Source organism: Salpingoeca rosetta (genome assembly GCF_000188695.1).
Source record: "Salpingoeca rosetta unplaced genomic scaffold supercont1.7, whole genome shotgun sequence".
Taxonomy (NCBI): Eukaryota; class Choanoflagellata; order Craspedida; family Salpingoecidae; genus Salpingoeca; species Salpingoeca rosetta.
The window spans coordinates 321,939-332,995 of NW_004754927.1; the positions used below are offsets into that span (position 1 = coordinate 321,939).

Genomic DNA, 11,057 nt, shown 5'->3' on the forward strand with positions numbered 1-11,057 from the left:
ACCACACCCCTGTCACTCGCGTTGTTGAGGGTGGCGAGACGCCGCTGTTCAAGCAGAACTTCCCCGGCTGGAAGGAGGCCAACGCCCTCCTCCCTGGCCAGACCGGCATCCGCAAGAAGAAGTTCATCAAGCGCCAGTTCTCTGCCGCTACCCTTCACAGCGCGGTGCGTGCACGTGGTTGTACATGTGTGAGCGTTTAGACGTGCCTTGCGTCGTCGGAATGGCGTACTCTTGTTGTTGTCATTATTCTCTTGCACCCACGATGCTCGCTCGTACTTTCATTCGTTGCTTTCGCGCTTTCATCATCCACACACACGCACACACACGCTCACACACACACACACACACACGCTCACACGCACACGCTTACACACACACACACACACACACACACACACTCTCACTCACATGCTTACTCACCCTTGCTTTGTCACCATCAAACAGGGTGAGCGCCAGAAGGCGAACCTTCCGGATGACGGCAAGGGCAAGCTCGAGGTGTGGCGCATCGAGAACTTTGAGATGGCGCCTGTGCCCAAGGACCAGCACGGCCACTTCTACTCTGGCGACTCGTATGTGATGCTGTACACGTACCTGCGCAACAGCAAGGAGGAGTACATCATCTACTTCTGGCAGGGCAACAAGTCGTCCCAGGACGAGCGCGGCGCCTCTGCCAAGCACGCCGTCGACCTCGACGACCAGTACGGCGGCGCCCCCGTGCAGGTGCGCGTGGTGCAGAACAAGGAGCCCCCACACTTCTACCTCGTCATGAAGCAGTTTGGCGGCATGGTTGTGCATGAGGGCGGCCACGCCTCTGGCTGGAAGAACGTCGACGACAAGGACTCGTACGACACGGACGGCACCCGCCTGTTCCAGGTCCGCGGCACCAACGAGTGGAACACGCGCGCCATCCAGGTTGACGAGGAGCCCAAGTCCCTCAACTCTGGCGACGTCTTCATTCTTGAGACCCCGCAGAACGTCTTCCTGTGGTACGGCAAGGGCTGCACCGGTGACGAGCGCGAGTACGCCAAGCAGATTGTCAAGCGCGTGTGCCCCAAGCGCGGCGCCAGCTTTGAGGCCATCACCGAGGGCCAGGAGCCCAAGGAGTTCTGGCAGGGTCTTGGCTGGGACATTGACACACAGGGCCGCCCCACCTACGCCGAGTTCAAGGAGCAGGCCATCCAGGAGTACCACGAGCCCCGCCTGTTCCAGTGCAGTAACGCCCGCGGCTACTTCTACGTCGAGGAGATCTTCGACTTTGATCAGAACGTGAGGGCTGCCGCTGCTGCTGTTGTTGTTGTTGCTGTTTGAGTTACTTTTCTCTCAATGTGCCATTTGCTTTGCGTCCATATTGTTGGAAACCTTGTTGCTGTTTCATGCCTGGCACATCCGAGTGCTGCGCAACACACGTTTCTCCTTATCCCCTCACACTTGGCACCATCGCCCTCTTCCTTTCATCACACCAATCTCTCACAACACACACTTTCACACCATGATAGGATCTGATTGAGGACGATGTGATGCTGCTGGACACCTACTTTGAGGTGTTTGTGTGGATTGGCCAGAACGCCAACCCCGAGGAGAAGAAGGGCGCGCTGCAGGCTGCCGTCGACTACGTCAAGACAGATCCCTCTGGCCGCACCGTCGACGACACGTGCATCATGCAGATCAAGCAGGGCTTTGAGCCAACCAACTTCCGCTGCCACTTCCACGCGTGGGACGACGACATGTGGTCCAAGGGCATGAGCTACGAGGAGCTCAAGGCCAAGCTTGGCAGCGAGGTTGAGGGCGTCGACGCCATGGCTGCGCTCGACGAGTGGTCTGGCAACAAGAAGTACCCCTATGAGCTGCTGCGCGATGGTCCCGTGCCGGAGACGGTCGACGTCACCGCCAAGGAGCAGTACCTCGAGGACGAGGAGTTTGAGAAGATCTTCAAGATGACGCGCGCAGAGTTCAACGCCCTGCCCAAGTGGAAGCAGAACGGCAAGAAGAAGGAGGTCAAGCTCTTCTGAGCATGAGGAGAAGAGAAAAGGGACTCCGTGTTTCTGTCTACTCTTTGTTGTGCGTCTGTCCTTGTCGTTGTGTCCCCTGACTCTGCCGCTTCACGTTGCGATGCGCTGACATGAAGTGGGCGAGAGTGTGCTTTTGCGTGTGGCCTGCTTTATCCGTTCTCCCCGAGCGCCAGCGCTGCTGCTGTGCCTTGCCATTGCGTATGCTTTTTCTTGATGACGTGCTGCCGTCCCACACAGCACTCCCATAGATTCTTTCATCAAACAGACATCACTTTCACACCAGCAGGCTGGCATTGGTCAGTTTATTGATCGCATCAAGAAGGTTTCATTTCACTTGGCACAGAGGGGGGGGGGGGGAGAGGAGACGGAAGCAAGAACACACAGACACACAGACACACACACACACACACACACACACACACACACACACACACACACACACATATTATGCCAGTCCTAGGCGCTGGATCACGCGGTGTGGCATGCAGTATACACAGTTGACACGATCAATGTCACTTTCTCCCAGCATGGATAGAGCAGCGATGCCAAAGAGTGTGTGGAACGGGTCCACCATGTCCCCAGGCCGATCAGCAAACCCGCCTTGGAAGTGTGTGTGTGTGTGTGTGTGTGTGCGTGTGCGTGTGCACGTGTGAACTTGTGTGTGGCGTGCTTCCGGCAAGAACACGGAGAGACAGAGACGAATGGATGCAAGGACAATCACACACACACACAACACAAACAACACGCACAGACAGACAGACAGACACACACACACACACAAGCGCTCATCTCTCCACCTGATTCGTCGTCTTGACAAGCCAGGATAAATGCCTTGAGGCGATCTGCATCAATCCAGTCCTGGCACTGCAGCATCTGTATGCTCGAGAGCACCCACCACGAATAGCACACATCCGGCAGCTTCTCTGGGCGCCCGTTGAACCCGCCCGACCGTTCCAGCTGCCGCTGGCTGAGCCACAGCCCCAGCTTGGTCTGATCAATGCTGTACAGGCGGTTTGCAATGGTCAGCACGCCCACGCAGCAATAGATTTGGCCCGCGTGTGATTCAGACTCTGTGCCGACGCCAAAGCCGCCGTCGAAGTTGAGGCAGCGAAGCACGTGCTGCACCGCAGCGTCAACGTTGATGGCATCGAGCTTGCCCAACAAACTGAGGGCAGCCAGTGCGCAGAAGGAGAAGCGCGTGTCAACCTCGCCCCACTCATCTCCCTGAAACGACCCGTCCTCCCGCTGCAGCGCTGCGATGAACTTGCACGCCCCATCCACGTACTTCTGTTGCATGGCGTCGTAGATACACAGGATCTGGACGGCACTCAGCGTGTACAGCAGATGCGGGTCGTGGCCCTGGCTGGCGGAGAACCCACCAGACGCATCGTCAAAGCACTCATCGATGAACTTCAGCACCGCGGCCGTGTCGAGTTTGTCGCGGGAGTCCAGTAACTCAAGCGCTGTCACACACCAGTACAGGCCGCTCATTCGCAGGTACTCTGACATGACATACTCAAACTCGCCCTTGCGTTTGTTCCACTGCTCGATGTAATCAATGTGCTGCTGTCGCAGAAACGCCTTGGGTGCGTCTGCCGGCAAGTCTACATCTTTTCGTTCCTGCCCCAAATCAAAGTCAACTCATGCAACAGCAATCATGGTTCGTGCATTGGTTGATCGTTGTGTGCGTGCGTGTGCGTGTGTGCGTGCGTGTGCGTGTGCGTGTGTACAAATGTGTGTGCGTGTGTGCAGGTGTAGAAGTGTGTGTGTGTGTGTGTACCGGCAAGGGGATGGAACGAAATGAGTGTGTGTAGTCGGCGAGACCGCTTTGTTGCAGCAAGCACACACACACACACACACACACACACACACACACACACACACACACGACGGCAAGCACAAGGAAATCACAAACCACACATGCTGTATGAAGCACGATCCCCAGACACATACAACGCATAAACACCACACACACCCGCGTCCCGTTCGTTCAAAGCGTAGACACGCACAATCAGAACACAGCCACACGGCAACATCAGCTGGTGCACGCACCATCTCTTGTTGGCCAGCTGTTGTGTCGTCGTTTGTTGCCTTGATTTGACGAAAATTACATGAATATTTCAACAAATCGCCAACAACTGCTGTGGCCAATTTGGGAATTTTTTTCGATTCCAACCGAGCGTCCTCCCAGCCAACGTGTGCGGGTGAGTTGGTGTTGCAGTCGCCTGTCTTCCCTCGAGTGCGAGCTGTCACCGCTGCTGCTGCTGCTGTTGTTGTCGTTGCTGGTGGTAGCCATGTGGTTGCGTGATTTTGTGAGCGTGATTGTGGTTGTTTCGCCTTCTTGACAGCCGCCAACTCAGCACGGTTGGTGCGCAAGCTGTTTTGCATTGACACATGTTGTGTTGCCTGTTTTGTTGATGTGATTGCACAGGGGATTCGCCGGCCTTGTGCGCGACAGCAACAGTGTTGATGTTGAGGCTTGCGAGCGACCAGAAGGCGACCAAGAAACGAGGAATGGCCGAAGGAAAGAAGCGGCTCCAGGGCTTGAAGAACAAGCTATGGGTACGTTGCACTTGATGCCCTTTGCATGGCACTTGTGGCACTGCAAATGCCACCACGCTTTCAGAAATTGGGAACAGAACGTGGCGAGAGGAGGGGATCCCTGAGCTTGATTCTTGTTGAGAACGACGAGAAAAGGCACTCGTATCTTGATGCCGATGCATGTGGCGTGTGCCACATTTGGAGTGGAGTTCCTCGCTTCATATGCGTGTGTGTGTGCGCGCCGCTGCTGAAACCTGGCTCATCCACATGCTCAAATTCCCTTCCACAACAACCAACACGCGGATGTGTGCACCACGTTTCAGGGCTTGAGTCGCTCCTCAACAGATTTCCAGGCCCCAGGCGGGTTGCGAGGAGAGCTGTCCGTCACCATCATCGCTGCTGATGGGCTCCCGACCTCCAGCGGATCATCGTCCCCATACGACCCATACTGCGTCGTCCACATCGTCTCTCCAGGAGGCGGCCGATCGAAGGTATGGGCAGCACTGGGGGCCGTGTATCTACACACACACACACACGAGCACGGCCAACACATGTAGATGCTGCCAGTACAAGAGGAACTTATGGCCATGTTCACATGCAAGTGGATGCCGGACTGCGTGTCCGTTTGTGTCTTCCTCGGTTCGGTGAACCTTGTGTGTCTTCGCTGGCAACGCTGACACGTGTGTGTGTGCGTGTGTGTGTGCGTGTGTGCGTGTGTCACAGGGATTCAAGACTGGTGTGAGGAAGCGGACAGCGTCGCCGCAGTGGCATGAAGACCTCGATTTGCCAGACGTTGAGAGTGGGGAAGCACTGGAACTCAGTGGTAAGAACAATGGTGGCAGTGCTCATGTACACGCCCACACGTGTTTGCATTCAAGCGCGGCAGAGAGGGCGACACAAGTGTTTGCCGTCTTTGATCTACCACCGCATCACTTGCACACCACGCTCTACGTACGCACGTGCTTACTCCGTGCTGTGTGATGCATCAATTCGCATCGTGTGTCTGTGTGTGTGTGTGTGTGTGTGTGTGTGTGTGTGTGTGTGCGTTTCTTCAAACGCTGCTGTGCCGGGCTGCGCGCTTGACGCCACCAGTGAGGCATTGGAGCCGACTGGGGAAGACGAAAACGATCGCCCGGGCTGTGGTGGACATGCACACACTCATTGATGGTGAGGCACACTACATGACGCTCGAGCTCTCCCCAAAAGGTGCGACCATGCGTGTGTGTGTGTGTGCGTGTGTGTGTGTGTGCGTGTGTGTGTGTGCGTGTGTGTGTGTGCGTGTGTGCTGTCTTTCTGCTTCGCAATGAACTAGGTCTCCTTTCGGCGGCGTCCGGTCTCTCACCACTGCTTTCTTCCTTCCACACCACCTGTCCACCTGTCTACCCGTCATGGTGTGCACAGGGCGACTGCACCTGTGCATCACCTTCCTGGACATGTCTTCGCTCTTTGGACTGCCCATCGAAGACGTCTGCAGGCGAGAAGGTGCGCCGCGCGTATGCGAACAGCGCGCACGCGTGTCTGGATATGTGTGGGTGTGTACTTGTTTGTGTCCGTGTGTGTACTTTTTTGCGTACGTGGATGCAAATGTTGACACGCGTGAACAACAATCCTCAATCCACTCGGCCCCTCCTCTTCACGTGTTGTTTCTTCGTGCCACCAGGCCGCTCGATCCCGAAGATAGTGACACGTTGCGTCAAGGAGATTGAGGAGAGAGGACTCGAGGTCCGTTGGCCATGTGTGTGCTTGTGTGTGCTTGTGTGTGTGTATGCTTGTGTGTGTGTGTGTGCGTGTGCGCGTGTGTGGGTTTAGAGCAGCGGTTGTGTTAGAATTGCAACCCCACACGACTACGTGCTCAGCTTATCCACACCCAGCATGACATGAATTTCGTTCACACGCGTATGCTGTGTTTGTGTTGTCACACATACACGCACAAGTACACACACTCACTCACTCACACACACTAACACACACGCTCACACTCACACACACGCTCGCTCTCTCTCTCTCTCTCTCTGCACAGGAGTTGGGGCTGTATCGTGTGGCGGGAAACGCGCGCATTCTACGGCACTTGAAGGAGCAGTTTAATGACGACCCACAGACAGCATGTGTACGTGAACCACCTTCGTCGCTTGGCTGTGACCACGCTGCTGCCGTTGATCAAGGGAAAGGGGGTAGGGAGAAGTGTTGAAGTGACAACAGACCGCGAGGATTGTGGCAGTGGCTATGTACGACGGCTCAACACATTTCTTCGTGTATTTGTATACACACACACGTGCATACACACACGCTCACACCCACGCCTACACACACGCGCGCTTACACACACGCTTATACACACGCTTACACGCACACACGCACCGAGCTCTACCGTACTCTCATTCTGCTCTCCTCTTCACATGTGCACGCAGTTGGACGGGGACGCTGTGCCAAATGTGAGCACAGTTGCGTCGCTGCTCAAAGCGTATCTTCGCGAGCTGCCCGAGCCGCTATTCACGTCAGACTTGTATCCCATGTTCATGGAGGCAGCAGGGAAGCAGGTCACACACGCCGCACGCCTCCGTTTCCTACAAGGTCGGGCACCAGCAGCAGCTGCTGTTGCACGTGTGGGTGTCTATGTATGTGTGCTGTTGTATTTGCATTTGTGTGGTTTTGTGTGTGCACTTGTGCGCGCATTTGTGAGCGCAGTTGTGTGGGCCAGAGGGAGCAAGAAGACAACGTCGGCGCGTGTCGTTGCGTTAACGCCCATGGTCAAATGAATGTGGGATAGGAACGATTATGGCACTTCCAAAGGCAAACTATGACACAGCCGTGTACCTGTTGGACCACTGGACACATGTACTGTCGTTTTCCGGCGCCAACAAGATGACGTCTCCAAGTCTCGCCACGTGTCTTGGCCCTTCGCTCTTCACCCCAGCAGAGGTTCGTGTGTGTGTGTGTGTGTGTGTGTGTGTGTGTGTGTGTGTGTGTGTGTGTGTGTGTGTGTGTGTGTGTGTGTGTGTGTGTGTGTCTGCGTGCGTGTGTGCGTGCGTGTCACTGTGCGCGTGTTGCATGAGTGTATGCGTGCACATGAAATGCGCGTGGCACTGTGTCCACGCGGAGCAACACACGACGGTTGCCCAGACCCATGTAGCATGCCCGCGTGTTGTTGCTCTGCTGCACAGACGGACGAGCGGGCAATGGAGGCGTACAGCGTCGAGCGGCAAAACGCCGTCACACAAGTGCGGTCCAGTTGCAAACACATGTCTTGCACGTGTGTATGTGTGTGTGTGTGTTGTGCATGTTTGAGCTTGGACGATGCGCGTCGCACAACTTCACACCGATTCCACACTCATTATTAGCATGGCCATCATCACTCGCATCGTGTTGTGTTGCTCATTTCTTTGTGTATTTGTGTGCATGTCTGCGTGCATGCATGTGCGTATGCATTGTGTGTGCAGTATCTATTGGACCACTGGGCGGAGCTGCGCCAGGAACTGACACCGCCAGACATCCCGCCCGAGGACTGCATCGACGTCTTCCTCAAGGTGCACACTCACCTGTCGTGGTGGTGCGGGAGGGGGGAGGGGAGGGAGAAGGAAGAGAGTGACGTGGGCGCAGCCTCACCGTGTGTCGCTGGCTGCTCGGGCCGTCTGCTACCGTGTGTCGCTGGCTGCTCGGGCCGTCTGCTACCGTGTGTTGCTGGCTGCTCGGGCCGTCCGCCACCGTGGTTGCTTGGCTGCGTCTAGTTGTTGATGGTATATCCCTCTCACATCCACATCAACGCCCATCTTGCATCCTTGCAGTCGCCGCCACGATTACCGGTGCCGACGATCACTCACGACACAGGTGCATGTGAAACACACTGCCCATGTACTCATGAGCATGTGCATGTACATGTGTGCGTGTGCCATGTACATGTGTGCGTGTGTATACACTGCTTGTTGATCTGCCACACCCTCTGACCCTCGCCCCTTTCTCTGACTGCCGGTGTCCGTCGCATTAGATGGAACGGATTTGGAGGGACCGCTCATATCGCCAACCGAGGAGCTGTCCAGGAAAGCACTCGAGGTGGGGTGCGTGTGCGCGTAAATCGTGTTTATGAATGTGCGTGGGTGTAGTGGATGCGCGTGGGCGGGGGTGTTTTCGTGTGCGCGCACATCACGTGAACTTACACCCTCTACTCCGCCACCGTCTTGCTGTCGTTCTTCGCCCCTTACAAATGCTCATAACGATGGTGTGCTGCGATGGTGCACCGCTTGGATTGGCAGCTGCGGCAGTCCCACGGCGGTGACGTTGCTTCAGTCCTTGAATTCATGGGCATTGATCCCGACAGCGACGCAGATCCGCTGAGCAGCAGCGAGTACGTTGAGGCCTGCTTGCCTTGTTCCTGCCAAGAGTGCGGGCGGTTGTGGTGGTGATGACATGGCAATGGTTGCGGTGGTGCTGATGGTGATGATGGTGGCGGGTAATGATGATGGACGTCATGGTTGCTGTTGATCTTCGGATTCGTGATGGCAATGTGTGCTGTGCTCACCATGACCCGTGTCTCATCCCAACCCGCTCTCCTTTCAATCGTCAATTGCGTTCTCAGGATGTCTGCCGACAGTCTAACGCAGATGTTGCGCAAGAGCATGATGCGCGAATCCATGTCAACAGCGCGATGCAGATCGATGGCACAGGTGCAATGCATGCGCGTATGCTGTGTGTGTATGTGTGCATGTTTGTGTGCTATGTGTGTGTGCATGTGTGCGTGTGTGGTGGTGTGTTTTGTTGGTGTTACTGGTCTGTGCCAGGAACCTCGTTTTGTTGTTCCCACTTCAAGCTGCTCGTGAACACATACGCACACGCACACACACACTCTCTCTCTACTTCTTCGCAACACTCACGCACCCACGCACTCGTATCTCCACTCGTATCTCCTGCTATGCTTTGCGTGTTGACACAACAGCAACGGCGGTCGCGAAAATCACCTGCGCCCGTACACGCGCACGTGCAGATGGGCAACGCTCTCTTTGGCACACACGCAGACACACAGGTGCTGCGAATATGCCATATGGCTAGGGTCGTCATGCTCCTGTGTCAATTATTAGTTTGCAGCCGCCACATATTCGTTCACACGTGTACACTGATTCACACGCATTTACACACATGCACATGCATTTACACACATGCATACGCATTTACACACATGCGCGCACATTCACACACACACACACACACACACACACACACACACACACACACACACACACACACACACACACACAGCCGGAGCATCTCACGGCGAGGGAGTTTCGGGAGCTGTGCTATGAGCTCGGCCTCTTCATCGCCAATGATGACATCTTCCTCAGTGTGGTGCGTGTGTGTATGTGTGTGCGGCATTGGGGGGACACATGCTTGCGCCAACACACCTGCCAGCAATGTCTCGTGCTGACCTGTGACCCAACCACACGAACATATGCGAATAATGATATGCATCATGCAACCACAATGCAAACCGGGGGATGACGTCACAGGCGAATCAGCAGCGGTACATGTCCCGCAAGCAGTTTGTTGCGTGGTGGCGGTCTGAGGGGGCGTTTCTCAACGCCGTCTACGCAACCAAATCACGCCGCCGCCTCTTCACACAGGCCGTCGCGTACTTCCAGGTAACTGTGCCCGACCTCGCTGGTTGCGTGCTCCGTGTGTGTATGTTGTGTGTATGATGGCGTGGTGGGTGCGTACCACGATGTACACGTGTACATGGAGATATTCGGCGTTGTGGAAAGCGTGCGTCATGTTGACGTGCAACTCTGCGTGGAAACGTGTGTGTGTGTGTGTGTGTGTGTGTGTGTGTGTGTGTGTGTGTTTCAGTTCTACGACGTGCAGCGAGCAGGCGTCTTGGATGGCCCGAGCTTCAAGCTGCTACACCTGGATCTAGTTGGCCATTCCTACGCCAACGTGCACCCAGACCCGGCCGTCTGTTACTGCCAGCTCAAGCAAATTCGCCCCGCAGATCCGTACGTGTGTGTGCGTGCGTGTTCGGGAAGTGGGCTGGAGGGGGGGGGGTGGTATTGCATTTGCTACGGGTTTTATCGGATGGGAACATCAGTCTCAGCCACTTCCATGCATCGTTCTCACTCCCTCCCTCATAATATTGCACACACACACACATCACACACATACCACACACACACATATCACACACATACTCACATACACACGTCACATCTGCCCATTGCGTGGTACAGAATCCCAAAGCCCTGGTCATGCTCTTTCAATGAGTTTGTTGCTTGGCTGTTGAGGATTGATGCGTTGTCGGAAGGCGACACAACGCTCCACACCAGTCAAACCCCGTCTGTAACATCTGTGCCCGCTTATGGCGAGGTTTAGTCACAATAGCATGCTGCCCATGCATTTCGTTCTCCGCTTTTGTATTTCTCCTGCTCCTGTCTCTCAACGCCACTGCCTATGCTGCTTACTTGTCTGCTTCCCTGCTTGAATCATCGCTTCCTCGCCTTGTGCGTGTGTGGTCGATTACGGCGTTTA

General features: G+C 55.5%; 3 protein-coding genes across 3 annotated transcripts in view; 2 read left to right on the forward strand and 1 right to left on the reverse strand.

The window, feature by feature from the left end:
• PTSG_03104 (villin-1) overlaps positions 1-2,276 on the forward strand; it is a 3,881-nt gene extending 1,605 nt beyond the window's left edge. Inside the window, exons 4-6 of the mRNA XM_004995633.1 lie at positions 30-164; positions 445-1,266; positions 1,497-2,276. Coding sequence (XP_004995690.1) covers positions 30-164; positions 445-1,266; positions 1,497-2,009 — 1,470 coding nt within the window. The 3' untranslated portion in view covers positions 2,010-2,276. The remainder of the gene's footprint in view (positions 1-29; positions 165-444; positions 1,267-1,496) is intronic.
• A 54-nt stretch (positions 2,277-2,330) lies between these two features.
• PTSG_03105 (rabggtb protein) lies at positions 2,331-4,109 on the reverse strand. Its single transcript, XM_004995634.1, has 3 exons — positions 4,062-4,109; positions 2,807-3,629; positions 2,331-2,609 (listed from the first exon to the last, which is right to left on the reverse strand). Exons 1-3 carry the CDS (start codon positions 4,062-4,064, stop codon positions 2,455-2,457), a joined length of 981 nt encoding a protein of 326 aa, XP_004995691.1. The 5' UTR covers positions 4,065-4,109; the 3' UTR covers positions 2,331-2,454.
• Positions 4,110-4,478: 369 nt separating this feature from the next.
• Positions 4,479-10,901, forward strand: PTSG_03106 (uncharacterized protein; the record flags this gene model as incomplete). Its single annotated transcript, XM_004995635.1, has 20 exons — positions 4,479-4,571; positions 4,874-5,041; positions 5,274-5,373; positions 5,643-5,756; positions 5,952-6,032; positions 6,211-6,272; positions 6,571-6,657; positions 6,959-7,121; positions 7,318-7,469; positions 7,712-7,768; positions 7,988-8,074; positions 8,333-8,375; positions 8,533-8,597; positions 8,798-8,889; positions 9,121-9,208; positions 9,478-9,564; positions 9,798-9,884; positions 10,046-10,177; positions 10,383-10,528; positions 10,760-10,901. 20 exons carry the CDS (start codon positions 4,479-4,481, stop codon positions 10,899-10,901), a joined length of 2,046 nt encoding a protein of 681 aa, XP_004995692.1.
• Between the last annotated feature and the right edge of the window lie 156 nt (positions 10,902-11,057).

What these genes read in the sequence shown, in the direction of transcription:
- PTSG_03105 (XM_004995634.1), bottom strand. An exon ending in TTGTCAAGACGACGAATCAG is followed by an intron (nt 2,610 to 2,806) that starts GTGGAGAGATGA and finishes CACACTTCCAAG; the next exon opens with GCGGGTTTGCTGATCGGCCT.